General features: G+C 36.7%; 1 protein-coding gene across 2 annotated transcripts in view; it reads left to right on the forward strand.

Moving 5' to 3' along the window:
- The window catches only part of LOC127508738 (NACHT, LRR and PYD domains-containing protein 12-like), a 68,729-nt gene extending 49,083 nt beyond the window's left edge, over positions 1–19,646 (forward strand). Inside the window, exons 10-12 of one of the 2 annotated variants that reach the window (XR_007928900.1) lie at positions 2,577–2,693; positions 7,977–8,023; positions 16,756–16,945. Coding sequence is in view for 1 of the 2 variants with exons in the window: in XM_051887057.1 (XP_051743017.1) it covers positions 7,977–8,023; positions 16,756–17,282 (574 nt within the window). In the remaining variant the exon portion in view is untranslated. Of the gene's footprint in view, positions 1–2,576; positions 2,694–7,976; positions 8,024–16,755 lie in introns of both variants that reach the window. The other variant, XM_051887057.1, reaches the window with a different exon arrangement.
- Positions 19,647–19,871: the final 225 nt, after the last annotated feature.

A 19,871-nucleotide genomic window follows, 5' to 3' on the forward strand; every position in this document is an offset into this window, starting at 1 on the left:
AGATCCCAGGACCACAACTAACTGTTGGATATAGTTATATAGTGTTTATGGTGTTAAAGTTGTCAATTTAAAGGGGATCTATTTATGCCCCTTTTCACAAGGAGAAAAGTCTCTGGTGTCCCCAGAATGTGTCTGTGAAGTTTCAGCTGAAAATACCCCACAGATCATTTATTATAACTTGTTAAATTTGCCCGTATTTGGGAGTAAGAAAAACACACTTTTTTGTGTGTGTCCCTTTAAATGCAAATGAGTAGTGTTGTCCAGTTTGTGAACAAATTGTTCCCCAGATAGCAACATTGTTTCTGCCCAGATCCAGCCCACATCTGGCACATGCGGAATGATGATCTGGCCCACATTTGGCAGGAATGATGGCACTTGGGCAGACCGCTCCGGTTTGCCAGATCTGGGCCACAAGCAGGCCATAGAAATGCCACATGTGAGCCAAGAGCAAAGAAATAAAACAACTGGACCTTATCTGATCCACAAAATCTTTTTATATTATTTATAGAGTCATTAACAAGCCTGTTATCAAGCAGAATCACTGAAGGAAAGAAGAAAAAAAGAGACGAGCGGAAACACAAGAACTACAACTGACTTCAGCCACAGGCTTAGATGAAATCAACTGAAGATAAAAGACATTAAATCTCTGAAGATCTGATTAAACAACTCCACAAACAGCATTCATCTACAGAAGTTCTTATTGAGAATTAACAGAAGTTTAACTCTCATGTTTGTTTCATTTGAGGTTACCATGATGGTGATTGATGTTTCCATTAGTTGGCCTCTTTACTTTTTTTAACAAATATATATATTTGTTTTCTTTGGCTGCTGTGGTTCAGTGGATCAGTTAGAAGATTGAAGATAAAAAAGAGAAAACAAAAAAGCAAACAACATTGACAAACACAGATATCAGTAATCAGCATATGAGTCTCAACAATGGTGACAATAAACAAAATATTCAGATAATCAGATCAGCTGCATAATTTATCTATGCTCTGATGCATTCTGGGAGTTTTGTACTATGGTACCCAGCATTATTTGCAGCTACATGACACTTTTGATTGTCACCATTGTTGAGATTCATGTGCTGATTCTTGATGTCTTTGTGTGTCATCTCAAAGTACTTTTTTTTTTTTTTTTAATTTTCTAATTTCTGCAATACAGCTGGATCTCACGTCACTGAAACACAGGGTTTGTAATATTAATAGCACAAAACAATTTCTTACATTTAAACAACATCAGTGATTCAGGCCATTTCACAATGGTTATAAAACCATCAATAGCTAATAGCCAACACCTGATCTCACTTCAATTTTTGTTGCTACAGCAAATGTGCTTGCCAAACACATTATCACAGCAGCCAGAATAAACAAATACATAATAAAAGTTAAGAGGCCAACTAATGGAAACATCAATCTCAATCATTGTAACCTCAAATGAAACAAACATGAGAGTTAAACTAATTCTCAATAAGAACTGCTGTAGATGTATGTCAGAAATAAAGTCAGTCTGGTTAGCAATAAGTGAAGCTGGTAATGCTGTTTGTGGAGTTGTTTAATCAGATATTCAGAGATTTAATGTATTTTATCTTCAGTTGATTTCCTCTAATGCTGTGGCTGAAGTCAGTTGTAGTTCTTGTGTTTCTGCTTCTTGTGTCTCTTTTTTTTTTTTTTCTTCTTTCCTTCAGTGATTTTGCTTGATAACAGGCTTGCTAATGCTGAGATGACTCTATAAATAATATATAAAGATTTTAGTTCTGGTTTATTTACCTTGCTCTTGGCTGACATGTGGCATTTCCATGGCCTGCTTGTGGCCCAGATCTGGCAAAAAGGAGCGGTCTGCCCAAGTGCCATCATTCCTGCCACATGTGGCCCAGAATCATCATTCCGCATGTGCCAGATGTGGGCCGGATCTGGGCCGACACAAAATTGCTATCTGGGTCTTTTGAACCGGTTCTTTTTAGTGAACCGGTCGAACCAGTTCACCAAATCAGACTGAATCATTCTAAACAGTTTGCGTCTCGAGTCAGCGCTGATCCACAAGTTACTCACTTTTGGACATGCCTGACAGTCCTTCCAACTCGAAATTACCCGGAGTATATGTTACTCCAGTTACTCCAACAGTTCACTGAACTGAGACATGCTGTGCTGAGAGAACTGATGAGCACAAGCAGCTGATAGTGAGAATGCATGCTACAGGGGTGCTCGAGTCAACAGTTCTCAAATCAGTACATGAACTGAGGCATGAGGCATGTTTCTTAAGAATTCTGGTTCAACATCAAAAATTGTAACAAAATAAAACATGTTGGAAACATGTTTATCACATAATTACTGTCTTATTACTTTATTATTTAAAAAATTGGATACAATGAATGGATTGTAAAACTGTCAGACTAACCATTTATTTGTTTTAATAATGCATAGAATAGCTTGTTTAATTTCTAAGTAAGTTGAAATAAATCTTGATGCAAAATAAATGTTTATAATACATTATACATGTGTTAATCAAAACAGTAGAAATGTATTAAACATACTGGAGACATGCTTTGACTTTTAGTTTTGTTCGACTACATTCAGGTTGCAGCAGTTCTCAGCTACTCGGCTCCTCCTTCTCCTTCTCCTCCTCGGCTCCAATACAGAACCGAGAACTGTTTCTTTCAGACACATTTGATACTGAGAACCGATGAGCTGGAGGTACTGAGCATGCGTGATAGCACCGTCTGAACTAAACTGTTTCTCTCGGGCATCTGATGATGTGCTGATACTATGAGCACGGGTGAACTGAGGACTTGAATGAGGGGCAGAATTTGACAAAATATAAGTTTCTTTAATAATAAATAAAACGTGAATGTGTTTGAATGTATTTTCATCTGCCGGGATGATAGAATTGACCTCATTATGTGAACCGGTGAACCGGTTTTTTGAACCAGTTCATTGAAACAAACTGTCTGAAAGAAGTTAGAACTTTTAGAATGAAACTGGACGTTTCTGAATGGTTAGTGGATAAATTTATGTAGTTGCTGTGGAGTTGATTCAACTCATCCACTAGCATGTGCCATCATGTTAATCTTTTGTGCAAATCCAGCGTTGAATTGATTCTCGTTTGTGAAGCAGTCTGGTGTAAAATGACGGTATGGTAACAACACTTCCTCTTCTCTAAAGCAGCCCAACATGGCCTCACCCCCTTTGTTGTGTGTTCTTGGGGGCAGGGTTTATGTGAATTTTAGGATTAGTGATGTCACAACCCAGGAAGAAGCTTGTTGTAGTCCCTACTAGCCATTTATTGTAGTCCTTAAAAAGCGATTTCTGTAAAAGAAAATATCTCCCTTTGCATTGAACTTTGAGCGTCGTAACTTTGCAGATGTTGTTTATGATCAAACAGCAACATTGCTAAAGTTAAAAAAGTCAAATCATAATCAACCACCCCTTTAAATAACTAAAACTTTCAAACGATAAGTTACAAACCTATAAAGCGAAAAAAAAAATTAAATGCTTAAAATATAAAACATTACAACTCTAAAGTGACATTGCTAATTCCAGTCGGCTACTCACTAACGTGGGTGTGTCCAGTTTGCAACGTGTGTGACCACTACTCACTATTCATAATATGTGTACACTAACTTGGATGGGTTAAATTTAGAGGACAAATTCAGAGTATGGGTTACCACACTTGGCCTTCACATGTCACTTTCGTTTATGTTTCTTCACTCTGTCGTGGTCGTCCCTCGAGGAACTGCCCTTTGTTGTCCGTTCCCGGGGGCAGGGTTTATGTAAACTTTAGGGTTATACATGTAAAATAAGAATAAAATCCATATTCAAATTTCAAATCACAGCATATCTAAACTAATTAATGACAAGCTATGTGGTTTAATAAAAATAAAAAAAAACATTTATTTAAATAATACTGACACACCAGTAAGATGGTTAGACTTTATAAGTTGGCAGTGCCAGAGACAAAGTTATGAATGCGATGGCCAATCAGAGGCGTTCAGATTAGTCATTGCTGAAAGGAAGAGTTTTGTTCAATGCGAGCGCTCTCTGACTGAATTCTGAAACTGAATGTAGAATTCTGAAATTCGTAGCCTTCGCCCACATGTTATATAACAAACTGTGCAGTGCATTTCACATAAAAAAATTTATATTTTATATTATTTTTACCACATCAGTTATTTTTGCTACTAATTTGCAAGTGTTTTGCTTTTCTTTGCTTTACCCCAGGCTTAAAGTAAAAAGATGACTATGAAAAATAATAGTATAATTTAATTAAATACATTTATGGTGAGATTACTACATTTTCATGTCAATCTGTGTTCATTTTGACCACAAACAATGCGCTGTCACTTTAATTCAGCATGTGTAGCACTGAAAAAACAGACTTGGTGTGTGAATGATTTTGCTGCACTGCTGCAGACACAACGCTCCTGAAACGCTTTGCCCGACCACATCCGTGGTCACATACACACTGTGTGAACCTGAAGTACAAACTGCAACTGCCAGACGTTACCCCATGCCAGGGTCAGAAATTAACTTTTCCATTAAGGGGCCCCTTGCAGTTGTTTTCCAGGGGCTTTTTTTTTTTTTTTTTTACCTTCATAAGTGCAATTTTTATGATTACCTGTGTTGTCTTTAATGTCGAAAACTTACATGTATTGACAGAAGCCATCTTTTACACTACAAAGGTGGAACAGAATGTGAAATAGCATAAATGTTTATTTACACAAACTGTTTAATATTACTTATAATTAATAAAAATAATTAATTAAAAATGAACCGGAACTTATTCCAGGGTCATTACTGTCAATTGAAGGAATAGTTCACTCAAAAATGAAAATTATCCAATGATTTACTCAACCGCAAGCCATCCTAGGTGTATATGACTATCTTCTTTCAGACAAACACAATTGGAGATATATCCTGGCTCTTCCAAGCTTTATAATGGGAGTGAATGGCGGTCATAATTCTGAAGCCCAAATAAGTGCATCCATCCACCATAAATATAATCTATACGACTCCAGGGGGTGAATAAAGGCCTTCTGAAGTGAAGCAATGGGTTTTTAAAAAAAAAAAAAAAAAAAAAAAAAATCAAATCCATATTTAAAACTTCATCCCCCAGTTTCACAGACAAGGCTTAAGCTAGTCCTAGACAAAAATGCATGTTTGAGCTGTTTTAGATTATATGTAAAAAATATGTCAGTGCCATTATTTTATCTCAAGATGCACACCAGTAATGTTTTTTTCTAGTACTCATTTATAAAAGCTACTTAAATGCCATAATTCAGTTGTTCCCAAACTGGGGTACGTGTACCCCTGGGGGTACATGAGGTGACAGAGGGGGTACGCGAACAAAATGCCAAATGTTGCCGTTCATTTAATTCTTCCCCACCTTAAAATAACATTAAAACCGACCATATATTTTCTAACAGGCACAATGCCTTAAATGCAAGACTACATGAATACATAAATACATCCAATCAAAATACCACGTTTTGTGGTCAAATCTTACAGCGTCCATTTCCACATAAGCAGCGTGCATATGGGTGCATATAGGTTGCGTGCGGAGTCTGCTGCCTGAGCAAATCGCGCTACATTACTGCCATTCTTGACAATGTACTGGTATATTTAGCACTTGAACAAATAGCCTGGCACAAAAGGTGCATAGAGATCAATTTAAGATTCAAACTCTTCATACAAAACATATCTTTTGTAAGTTCTTGTTTTTAATGTTGATAAAATTATACGAGCAAGAATGCAAATCCAAATATTTACACAATTGCAAGTGTGACATTGATTTTATACAACATTTCAACAAACAAACGGGTAATATTAAATGATGTCCTTCACTATAGTGTCAGTATTTGCTCTATTTTGCAACGAAGTAATCGCTCCAACGAAAGCCACAGCAGAACTACAACACACAGCGGTGTTTAGTGAACGAATCTGCGGCTTTGAACGAATTGTTTGTGATTCAATGATTCATTCATAAATACAGCCACTTGCTTTGTTGAACTAACAACTCGATGACTCACGCATTAAAACAGTGACTTACCATCTACTGTTGGTTTAAGTATTTAAAAGAAACACTTTTCAAGTTTACCATTGCATATTTTTCTATTGAACTTTTTTTTTAATTTAAAACTTTATTAATGTTGTAAAACTATTTATAAAGATTAAAAAAAAAAAAAAATGCACTGTAAAAGTCAATTTAGGGGCAAATATTGTTCCTTAATGGAAAAGGTGCAGTCTAAGAGGAAGACAGGGGGTATGCAGAAGGATGGTAAATGCCTCAAGGGGTACTCCACTCTAAAAGGTTTGGGAACCACTGCCCTAATTGAACTAAGGCCTAATCCTAGTTTAGGCCAAGCCTAATTTAATCCTAGCTAAGCCCTGTCTGTGAAACCGGGCCTATAAACTTTAATAACCAGCTTCCAAGTCGACTTGCAGTGGAAGCATAACCTCTGATGCAACTTTGGAGTAGCATAAGCTTAGATGCCTCTCGCAGTTTAAACAAATAAGGCTAGGCTCCTCTACTCTTATATCGAAATCCTCTGACATTTTTATTTTTTTTAAAAAAACTCATTTTAGACTTTTAATTTGTGACAGGTGTTTTGTTTGGCTCTATCCTCTGCTCTTCCGCGTTCGTCAATACGTCATGTGTTGGGTCAGAGGTTACGCTTCCGTGACTTGTCGACTAAGTTGACTTGTGTATGGATGTTTGCCAGAAGCTGGTTATTATAGTTTATAAAGTTATAAATATGGATATTTTTATTTTATTTTACAAAATTCCATCGCTTTGCTTCAGAAGGCCTTTATTCACCCCCTGGAGTCGTATGGAGTACTTTTATAATGGATGGATGCACTTTTTTTGGCTTCAGAATCATGAACAAATTGTAAAGCTTAGAAGAGCCAGGATATTTTTTAATATAACTCAGATTGTGTTCGTCTGAGAGAAGATAGTCAAATACAGCTAGGATGTAATAATGATTATTAATGTTGATTAACAGAATACATTAAAAAAAATTGTCATTGAGGAAACTGCAAGCTTTTTACCATTACAAAAATAAGACTTCACATAATCTTATCAGCATGATGAATAAATTATATTATCTGGAATAAACTGTATATATAAAGGGAGCAGAGAATGTGACCTATCATGAAGATATAACATAACTTGGGTCTAGCATGAGTTTAAGCGCTCTCACAAACACTCCTGCTAAAATCACAGAAGCTGACTACACTCTCTGACATCGAATCTGCACTTTCTTGTTTATGATGGGCGAATTTGCGAGTTTAAGAATTCTACATACAGTTTCAGATTTTCAGAGAGCGTGTGCATTGAACAAAACTCTTCGTTACAGTGATGACTAATCTGAACGCCTCTGATTGGCCATCACATTCATAAGCTCAATAAGAACATGCGTGTGATTGTTTATAATGCTGCAAAACTAAATCTGATGGAATGCCGCAGTTGGATAGTGCGAATGAATGTTAAGTATTGTAGTTTGTTGAAACAATATTATCACTTATGCATATGTTCTATTATATGAATATTTTGAAACAAATTTCCATGTCTTTTCCAAACCTTTCCCAGGCCTGTAAATTGCTATTTTAAAATTCCATGACTTCCAGGTTTTTCATGACCGTATGAACCCCATAGAATATTGCTAGTATATGTATGTTTCATATATAGTATGTTTAAAGCATGTTTTACCATGTCATTTTATTTTGATTATCTTGTTTCCATAATCACTGGAAGCCAAAATTGTAATTCAAAATTACAATTAAACAATTAAATTGATTAATCACCCTGCACTGATGTGTGTGTGTGTGTGTGTGTGTTTATGAATGAGTGTATGAGTGTGTTAATGTGTGTGAGAGTGTGTAGACGTGTGTGTGTGTGTGTGTGTGTGTGTGTGTGTGTGTGTGTGCGTGCGTGTTTGCTTACTGATAAAATGTGAATGTACTGTGTGTTTTTTTTAGTGTGGATCATGGAGGAGAGTTCAGGATTACAGCAGGACTGCACAAATGTACGTCTACACACACACACACACACACACACACACACACACACAATCACACAATCACATTCTTATTTATGCAAATGCTTTTTGATGTCTAGTTCATGAACGAATCATTCTTTTGACCGGTTCTTTTAACCCATTCAGCAGAATCTAGGCTACAATAATATGTGCGCTACAAGTATGTACATATTTTTATTTTTGAGAGAATTACATATATGCATGGTTTTTGAAAAAAATAAATAAATAAGCCCTCAAATAAGGCCTCAAAACACATACTAAACATTTTTTTACAAGACTTTTGGGAACTGTATATTTTAGTCTAAAGTTTTTGCTTCAAAGTGATGTTAAAATCATTCTGCCTACTTGGAAGCATAAAACAATGCATTAATTTTAAATTTCTAAGACACTTTTTGTTTAGGAAGACTATATGCAGGGAGGCATGAATCTTCATGAATAATGCTTTGATTCACACCTGAGGAGATTAAGACCCTGCCCCTAATGAGCTGCATAATGAGCCATTCAATCAGGAATGTGACTGAGTGAACTAAGAAGGAATGCAATGACAAAACAAAAATATAATTTTTATGTTTGTAGTTTATTTAGAATATAGTTAACTATATAAATGAGAGTCAAAGACACATTTTGAGTACACAGTTATATCTGGAAATAAATCTGGTTCAAAGATACAAGTGAACATCACTTACCTGGCATTTGGTGCACTGGGGAAAGAAAAAAAAAGTAGAAGAAGAAGAAGAAAAAAAAAAAAAAAAAGAAAGAAAAACACTTCCAGTCAGTGATCTCAGTATCATACGCATGCATTCCAATGTGGGCCAATATCTGGTCACTATGATTCTGAAATCTGTGAGATAAAAGAAAAAAACCTCTGTGAGCATTCTGATATCAGGATCATATCAGCTATTGTATTAACAATAATGTAATATCCACTCTTAACAGAAAACATGATTTTTGTGATCTCATGCATGCATGTATTATTACTACTATTATACTACTATCTTTAATGTTTTTGAAAGAAGTCTCATGCTCATCAAGCCTGCATTTATTTGATCAAAAATACAGAAAAAACAGCAATACTGTGAAATATTTTTACAATTTAAAATAATGGTTGTCTATTTGAATATACACTATATTGCCAAAAGTATTGGGACACCCCTCCAAATCATTGAATTCAAGTGTCCCAATCACTTCCATGGCCACAGGTGTATAAAATCAAGCACTAGGCATGCAGACTGCTTCTACAAACATTTGTGAAAGAATGGGTCGCTCTCAGGAGCTCAGTGAATTCAAGCTTGATAGGTTGCCACCTGTGCAATAAGTCCATTCGTGAAATTTTCTCACTACTAAATATTCCACGGACAACTGTTAGTGGTATCATAACAAAGTGAAAGCAATTGGGAACAACAGCAATTCAGCCAGTGGTGTATAAAGTACTCGAAAGCCATACTTGAGTAAAAGTATCTTACCAGAAAATGACTTTGATAGAAGTTAAAGTCACTGTTTAGAATGTTACTTGAGTAAGTTTTAAAGTATGTGATATTTTTTGTACTTAAGTATGAAAAGTATTTTTTTTTATATATATATATATTAAACGTACTTAAGTATTGAAAGTAAAAGTACAAGTAAATGTTAAATACAAAAGGAGCAAAAAAATATTAAAAATTGTTCTATACACAGTTTGAGCAGCATGATTGTGTTCAGTTTTAACTCTTTCTTACATTTTGTTTCTTTGAATTAAAAAAATGGCTAAAAGTTTATTGTAATTTTTAAATATAAAAAATACTAATATTGTCACGAATGCGGCTCCCGCGGCTCCCCCTCCCGGCCGCCGGAGGGAGCCATCACCTGAGTTTTGAGCTACTTCCTTCTGGACTACATTACCCATAGGCCCTCATTCCTGGGACTGATTGCACACACCTGCACTGCATCACACTCACACTATTTAAGACGCACACACGCATCCATACACTGCGAAGTCTTGATTTGCCCCAGTGATCACTACTGAGCGTTTTCTTGTGGACTGTTACCTTGTTATTGATTGGACTGTTTATCTTCTGTGAACCTCTGCTGCCTGCCTTGAACCCTGCCTGTTTCCTGGATTACGTTTGCCTGCCGCCTGCCCTGAACTCTGCCTGTTGTAAGACCCTGTCTCTCTGCCGCCTGTCTCGACCCAAGCCTGTCCCTGTTTCCGCTACTGTCTTGCCCTTGTCTGCCTTGTGCTTTGTTGTTACAATAAAGATACTGCAAATGGATCCTCACGCTGTCAGCCCATCATTACAAATATATTATACATTGATCGTTCATGTTAATTCATAGTGCATTATAACTAATGTAAGAGGCAACTTTAAAATGTTAAAATGTAAATGTTGAAATTAAAAATGAACAATACTTTTATTAACCTTATTTAATGTTACAAATGGGCTCTTATTGTAGTGTTACTATTTCATATAAATCCAAGCAGTCACGCTTAAAAATTGCCATCTTTATACACAAAGGCATAGCATAGGTCTATTATATGTATACTTTAACACATTATTTGCCTCTATTTTAGAAAACTTGATGATTATCTAATCAAAATATGTGTTACAGTGCTGATAAAAAAGAACTGAAATCGAATACATTTCTGATTTATGTTTCTGTCGCTGCATGATGAGGATACAGTTTAAATATGCAACTTCGCTGGGTAATGAATGCACAACAGCGAACAAATGGATATAAACTAATGCAAATGAATGGTAACAATCATGACATTAAACAGTTGTTTTTGTCGCATTGTTTTAACCGCTTGAGATACTTGAGATGTTAGCATCCTCTCAGCCTCGATGGCAAACATACTGCTTTTCTCCACTAATGCAGCATCTACTCAACAAACTAATTACTTTATAATGATATGAAAACATGTACTGTAGAGTACACTGTATAACATACCGTCTGTTTTAAATCCGTTTTTGAAGTGTCCCGCTCTGTGCAGCGCGTATCCTCACGTCACGTGTCAAAACAAACTCTACGAGGCATCAGTGATAGTTTTTATTTCGCCTCTAGAGGTCGTTCTCATACTGTAAAATGACAGCGCACTCTTCTCAGCCACTCCAGCAAAGGATGAAACCTGGAAAATGAAATCAACCGCGGTTGTGCAAGCACTTGTTTGCACATGCTTGCTTGCAGTGTTTTCTTCCGACTTTATTTTGTAGTAAGTAACGAAAATGCTTTGGGAAAATGTATCAGAGTAAAAGTAAAAATTGACAGAAATATAAAAACTCAAGTACAGTACAGATTCTCCCAAAAAATACTTAAGTACTGTAACAAAGTATTATTACTTCGTTACATTACACCACTGAACTCAGCCATGAAGTGGTAGGCCACATAAAATCACAGAGTGGGGTCAGCGCATGCTGAGGCGCACAGTGCACAGAAGTCGCCAACTTTCTGCAGTCAATAGCTACAGACCTCCAAACTTCGTGTGGCCTTCAGATTAGCTCAAGAACAGTGTGTAGAGAGCTTCATGGAATGGGTTTCCATGGCCGAGCAGCTGCATCCAAGCCTTACATCACCAGGTGTAAAGCACACCGCCACTGGACTCTAGAGCAGTGGAGACGTGTTCTCTGGAGTGACGAATCACGCTTCTCTGTCTGGCAATCCGATGGACGAGTCTGGATTTGGCGGTTGCCAGGAGAACGGTACTTGCCTGACTGCATTGTGCCAAGTGTAAAGTTTGGTGGAGGGGGATTATGATGTGGGGTTGTTTTTCAGGGGTTGGGCTTGAACCCTTAGTTCCAGTGAAAGGAACTCTTAATGCTTCAGCATACTGAGACACTTTGGTCAATTTCATGCTCCCAACTTTGTGGGAACAGTTTGGGGATGGCCCCTTCCTGTTCCAACCTGACTGCGCACCAGTGCACAAAGCAGTGCACCTCAACCCGATAGAACACCTTTGGGATGAATTAGAGCGGAGACTGTGAGCCAGGCCTTCTCGCCAACATCACTGCCTGACCTCACAAATGCGCTTCTAGAAGAATGGTCAAAAATTCCCATAAACACACTTCTAAATCTTGTGGAAAGCCTTCCCAGAAGAGTTGAGGCTGTTATAGCTGCAAAGGGTGGGCCAACTCCATATTAAACCCTATGGATTAAGAATTGGATGTCATTAAAGTTCATGTGCATGTAAAGGCAGGCGTCCCAAAACTTGGGAATATAGTGTACTTTAAAATATAATTTATTTCTGTGATGCAAAGCTTTTATCATTCATTGCGAACAAAAGCTTTATTGATGTGGCACTATACAGGTGCTGGTCATATAATTAGAATATCATCAAAAAGTTGATTTATTTCACTAATTCCATTCAAAAAGTGAAACTTGTATATTATATTCATTCATTACACACAGACTGATATATTTCAAATGTTTATTTCTTTTAATTTTGATGATTATAACTGAAAATCCCAAATTCAGTATCTCAGAAAATTAGAATATTGTGAAAAGGTTCAATATTTAAGAAACCTGGTGCCACACTCTAATCAGCTAATTAACTCAAAACACCTGCAAAGGCCTTTAAATGGTCTCTCAGTCTAGTTCTGTAGGCTACACAATCATGGGGAAGACTGCTGACTTGACAGTTGTCCAAAAGACGACCATTGACACCTTGCACAAGGAGAGCAAGACACAAAAGATCATTGCAAAAGAGGCTGGCTGTTCACAGAGCTCTGTGTCCAAGCACATTAATAGAGAGGTGAAGGGAAGGAAAAGATGTGGTAGAAAAAAATGTACAAGCAATAGGGATAACCGCACCCTGGAGAGGATTGTGAAACAAAACCCATTCAAAAATGTGGGGGAGATTCACAAAGAGTGGACTGCAGCTGGAGTCAGTGCTTCAAGAACCACTACGCACAGACGTATGCAAGACATGGGTTTCAGCTGTCGCATTACTTGTGTCAAGCCACTCTTAAACAACAGACAGCGTCAGAAGCGTCTCGCCTAGGCTAAAGACAAAAAGGACTGGACTGCTGCTGAGTGGTCCAAAGTTATGTTCTCTGATGAAAGTAAATTTTGCATTTCCTTTGGAAATCAGGGTCCCAGAGTCTGGAGGAAGAGAGGAGAGTCACACAATCCACGTTGCTTGAGGTCCAGTGTAAAGTTTCCACAGTCAGTGATGGTTAGGGGTGCCATGTCATCTGCTGGTGTTGGTCCACTGTGTTTTCTGAGGTCCAAGGTCAACGCAGCCGTATACCTGGAAGTTTTAGAGCACTTCATGCTTCCTGCTGCTGACCAGCTTTATGGAGATGCATATTTCATTTTCCAACAGGACTTGGCACCTGCACACACTGCCAAAGCTACCAGTACCTGGTTTAAGGACCATGGTATCCCTGTTCTTAATCAAACTCGCCTGACCTTAACCCCATAGAAAATCCATGGGGTATTGTGAAGAGGAAGATGTGATCTGCCAGACTCAACAATGCAGAAGAGCTGAAGGCCACTCTCAGAGCAACCTGGCCTCTTATAACACCTGAGCAGTGCCACAGACTGATCGACTCCATGCCACGCCGCATTGCTGCAGTAATTCAGGCAAAAGGAGCCCCAACTAAGTATTGAGTGCTATACATGCGCATACTTTTCATGTTCATACTTTTCAGTTGGCCAAGATTTCTAAAAATCCTTTCTTTGTATTGGTCTTAAGTAATATTCTAATTTTCTGAGATACTGAATTTGGGATTTTCCTTAGTTGTCAGTTATAATCATCAAAATTAAAAGAAATAAACATTTGAAATATATCTGTCTGTGTGTAATGAATGAATATAATATACAAGTTTCACTTTTTGAATGGAATTAGTGAAATAAATCAACTTTTTGATGATATTCTAATTATATGACCAGCACCTGTATAGGCTATTTTACAGTAAACCTTTCATAATCTTTCATAATCAGGCCAAAGAAACATTGTCTAAACCATTCATATTGCTATGACATTTTATGTATCTTATTTGTTATATTATAGAGCGTATAAATCTTAATTTCAGTATTTATTACATATTTCAGTCAATTTCACTCATCTTAGTATAGCAATATTTTTTGGGGAAAATCCAATAAGTCATGTTTACTAATTTAAGTTGTATGTGTAGTAGCTAAACGAAACCACACATCTGCCCAAATCATTCACACAGAGACAGAGAACATGCAGGATTCATAGTTAAACAGTCTTTTTGCGGCTTAATATTGACAGACACTAGTCTATATCACAATTAAAATAAAGAATTTATGAATAAAAAAAACTTACCATTCACAATCCTCAGCTTGATCAAGTTGATCCTCGAAATGGAATTGAAACCAGTCATGCTCTTCCTCTGAGGTAAATCCTTTTAGAATTATTCCTCGCTGCAAAACGAGGTACATGATTCTGACACAAAATACTTCAAATATTCAGATGACACAGCCATACTCGCCCTCATCACTGGCACAGAATCAGTCGATATCATCAATCTGCCGCCTATTTTACCCAATGGTGTACAAACAGTCATCTCCTCCTCAACGTCACCAAAACGAAGGCACTTATCCTTGATACACAACAAAAACTCTCTACCCCTCACTGCCCTATTTCCATCAATGGTCAGTTAGTTAGAAATTGTCGGCAGTTTCAGATATCTTGGCATTATCTTTGATAACAAATTGAGTTTTGACCATCACATCAGACATTTATAGGCGCTGCCAACAAAGAATATTTGTCATACGTAAACTTAGGACTCTCTCAGTTAAACCACATCTCTTGCTTCTTTTGTACAGAAGTATCATTGAACCCATCCTTCTGTATTGTGCCACCAGGTATTTCACTATGCTTTCTCTCACCAACAGAAATAAGCTCTTTAAAATTGTTAACACTTCCTCAAAAATAATTGGTCTTCCCACTCCCGACTTGTCAGTTCTTATTGACACTGCTACCATTCGTAAAAGCCCTCTATAACTTGTTCGTTCATGGCACAATGTTTCTCCTGGTTTCCACGGCAGCACTGTTTGATCTGGGGCCGTATTCACAAAACATCTCAAGGCTAAAAGTAGCTCCTAACTTGCCGATTTAGAAGAAACTCTTAAAAATAATAGGCGTGTCAGTCCTAATTTTAGGACTCCAAAATTTTTGCTCTAAGAGTATTTCACAAAGCATTTTAGCACTAAAATTAGCTCCTAAATCTATAAAAGAGGAGTAGACAAGAGAACTCATAAGTCACTAAGACCAAATCACAAACAATCCTAATGGCCGTTGCTGCCAATCCTCCACAGCAATCCACCCAAAGACACTGTACACTATTGAGGCAACAGCGATAAAGCCTTGGGTGCTGAACCTTTTCTTCATAAATGCAATAAATATTTTGATTTATAAATTCAGATCTATGATAAAATGCCAAAAATTAATCTTTATTAAATAAATAATGTCCATATACCTGTGTCAGTTGTTTTCACAAGTTCACACTTACAACTGACCGAATAGAGTAAAAAAAAATATAATAAGCTTATTTGGCATGCTGTACAAGGGGATAGAGGGCTCGAGCTTGGAATTTAGTCCAAACCCAGAGTTTTTCCCCGTATCCCCAGCCAAGAGTGAGGAATGGGGTGGCGGAGGGATGCAGAAAACTGTCGGGGTAACTATAGGTGAGTCTGCGAGTCGGCTCTCATCTGTGTTTATACCTTCTCTCGAGCTGATTAGATAGACCGCTTGAACGTTCTCCTCCCAAACTTTGTTAATGAAACAAAATTTGTCTCTTGATTTCTGCCATTTGATGTTGGGCAACGTTATGGTGGTCGCACCAGCATGACTGCTAACAAATTTTGATCACACCAGCAGGAAAATGCAAGCATTTAGTCGCAGTCTGGAGCCCTGTGTATGGTTAGTTAATAATGAGTTAGTAATGATGGGCCCCTCAAGGGAAAGTCGTGACACAACGAGTCACTAACAAAACAATAAATAAAATATGATTAAACATGCATTAACAATGCTATTCTTATTCCTTTACACCAGCAGTACAAAAAAACAAAACAAAGATAAAGGTTATATGAAGTTATTGTTATTCATTTACATCTATAAACATATGAACTCAAAAGAAATCCTAAACATACCTTTAAATAGACTCATAAGGCATGTTTACATGTAATATAGTGCACACTCATAAGCTAATGCTAATCGAAGCATTTACAATTAAATAACAAAACAATACAGTTAATTACTGTACATTAACTTCCTGAAAAATCCCAATACAACACACATGCAAACATGACTTTAATTATCACCTCAGTTTAGCGAAGCAGTCAACATTTTTTAGATTAAAATGCCAGCATTACCAAAGCAACACAACTAATGCGGCGAGCGAGTGCCTATAGCGGAAAGAAATTTTCTAAAGAAACTGAGCTCCTGCAGGAGCGAGAGGGAGCAGCACTACTGCGGCAGTGTAAAAAATATTTTTTTCTTTTTCCCAGAGAAAACTAAGCTCCTGTGGGAGCGTGAAGGAACATCACTACTGCAGCAGTGGAGAAACTTCCAAAGAAACAGTTTTAGTTTCTTCAGTTTTACATATTTAAGTGGATTTTACACAATTAAATTAGGACAGAATGTTCAGTAATTGTGCTTCTTTTTTTTTTTTACTTTAATTAAGTACATTTAACAAGCAGCAAAAATCATTTTTACAGTGTAGATAAAAAGATGGACAGATTGATAATTCCTGATTGTGATGTTTTATCTCCATCAGATTCCCACCGGCTCACTCTGGATCTGAACACAGTGAATAAACGCCTCCATCTGTCTGAGGACAACACAGTGATTACTGACACTTACCCACTGCAGTCGTATCCTGATCATCCAGACAGATTTGATGGGTGGTCTCAGGTGTTGTGTAGAGAGAGTGTGAATGGACGCTGTTACTGGGAGATTGAGTGGAGTGGACGTGATGTGTCTATATCAGTGTCATATAAGAGCATCAGCAGGAAGGGAGAGGGTCATGAGTGTTTGTTAGGATGGAATGATCAGTCCTGGAGTTTAAACTGCTTTTCCTACAGTTACTCATTCAGACACAATAACAAACAGATTCATCTCCCTGTAAAGCCCATCAGCAGTAGAGTAGGAGTGTATGTGGATCACAGTGCAGGAACTCTGTCCTTCTACAGCGTCTCTGGAGACACAATGATCCTCATCCACACAGTCCAGACCACATTCACTCAACCGCTCTATCCTGGGTTTAGGGTTGATTATACTGGATCATCAGCGAAACTGTGTTGATGAATCAGAACAGACTGTAGAGAGACTCTACCCATAATGCTTTGAGCTCATGATGAATCAGTGACAGTGAGCCCATACGGAAATGTAATATATGTACAGTGCACAGCCTAAATGAGTACACCCCCTCTGAAACTTCTGAAAGTCAGCAATTACTCAATTACTTAGAAGACATGTTAGGGTTCTTTAGAGATATAATGTTCCAGCAAGTCTGCTTCATCAATTACCAAAGAAGCATGTCAAAATTATTCAGGAAAATAAGATTTTTTCTTATCAAGGTGATAAAATGTAGTGTAGCAAAAATGAGTACACCCTCCTAAAAGTTACTAAATAAAACAAAATAAAAAATTTCTGGTGTAAGTTTAAGGCAATGTTTGATCAACAGGTAAGTATGTTGAACCAAAACATTTAAAGAGAAGTAATTTCTTGAGTGTTATATAGCCCACTGAATCATTCTCAGACTTAATGCTGACAACAATGGAACCACTTGGGAAAGAACTGCCAGGAGACTTATTTCTTAGCACAGAAGAGGACAGTGGTACAAGAGGATTACCAAATCATTGTTTTAAGTGTGAAAATATAGCAAAAGTAACATAGAAATTGAAAAACAATGGACTTGTGACAAGGCCCCTGAAATAATTAGGCCTTCATTTTAAGCTTTCATTTAGTGATGAGGGATTTTTTTGCTAGACAAAGAGCAGGAGAAATACCAAGCGAGTGTCTCAGAGCCAGCAAAAGCTATGAAAAGAGTGACTGTTTATCTCACAGAGTAAGATGCAGCCTGCAGAAATGACATGCATGGTTGTTGTTCTCATTGGAACTACCTACTGTAGCCAAAGCACAATAAAGTCAGTTCCAAAGCCCATATTTACAAAATATAGATTCTGAGAATCAATACTCTGGTCAGATGAGACCAAATCAATCATTTTGGATCTAACAGCATCCAAAATGTTATGGTGTTGCTAGAGGAGGAGTACAGTGAGAAGTGCCTGGTTCCCACAGTAAAGTTCAGTGGTAGTAAAGCTCTTATATAGGGATGTATGAGTGCTGAAGGTGTGAGAGAGTTGTGCTTTATCAATGCTGTCATGAATTCACACACCACTGTGTAATTTAATACACAAACTTGAAACAGAAGATGTTACCCTTTCCTCATTCCCTGCATTGTTGGGCATTTTTTCAACATGACAATGAGGATATGCATTCTCCCAAGGTGAAAAAACTTCTGTGGACATGTATGGTACTCAATCTTAACACTCTTGAGCGCCTGTGGGGGATTCTGTAGAGACGAGTTGAGCAACACTCCCCATTAAAGATCAGGGCATTTAAGGAGCTCATCATCCAGGAGTTAAACAGGACAGATGTGACAATTTGTCATGATCTTGTACACTCTGTGCCAAGAAGGGTCAGAGCAGTATATTCAAAATTATGGAGGGCATACTAAGTGCTAGAATATTATACATTTGTTGAATTAAATCTAGGGTGTACTCATTTCTACTATCCTTAATTTAAACAAAATTGGCTAATTTACTTATTTTATGGCTATTAATGACATATTTCTCAGTTTTTATTATGTATATGTTTAATACATTTTAGTTTTGCCATCTTTCCATGAATTGTATTAGTGATCATAAAGAAAATACATCTTTTGTATTTGTTCAGAGGGGGTGTACTCATTTATGCTGTGCACTGTACATATATGAAATATACATACATTAAATATATCTACATATAAAGTGAAAACATATATGTACATATATATCTGCCCATATATAAATCCTTTTTGAAAATGGAACAATTTCATATATTGACATAAAACTAGCCCATATAATTTTTGTTTATGTATATATAATACAGTATTTTATATATGTATATATATGTGTGTGTGTGTCACATATATAATTATTAATTTACATGACATATTTCTTTGTATAAATGTTCAATATACAAATTAAACATATGCATAGCATATTGCTTACATATCTGTGACATATATATGTCCCTAATATATGTTTTTATATAGTCTTAGTATATATTTTACATTTAAAGTGAAATATATTTGCAAAATATATTTTTGATAAATGTATATGGAATATATAAATGGCATATATAAAATAATTGTGTGCACATACATTTTGAATATGTTATGTTCTTATATTAGGTATATGAATTGCAAAACATTTGCATTATTGTATGATGTAAACTAAACAAATAAACATGCTTTCATTTCTTACATATTTTGAAATATAGGTTATGGATGTGTACTTACACACTTGAAATACAATGCACATGGTATGCCTAAGCCTTAAATGTTAAACGGTGCAGTTGGCAAAAAAGTAGTAATACATTAAAGCAGTTAAAACATTAAAACAGTATTAATTTAAAGAGAAAAATTGTTAAGCTGTGCAAAATTATAAAACTACTGAAAACACAACTATTGAAACTGAATATCACAACAAAACATAACCACCAAAAATCCACCAACAGGTATATGATATAGCCTGTTCATTTTTTAAGTTTGTAGAGTCTGTTTGGATGTCCGCAGCTCAGTGACCGTTTGATTAATAGCAACCCTTAGTTGGCCCCTGGTGGTTC

This window comes from Ctenopharyngodon idella, chromosome 3 (genome assembly GCF_019924925.1).
Source record: "Ctenopharyngodon idella isolate HZGC_01 chromosome 3, HZGC01, whole genome shotgun sequence".
Lineage (NCBI taxonomy): Eukaryota > Metazoa > Chordata > Actinopteri > Cypriniformes > Xenocyprididae > Ctenopharyngodon > Ctenopharyngodon idella.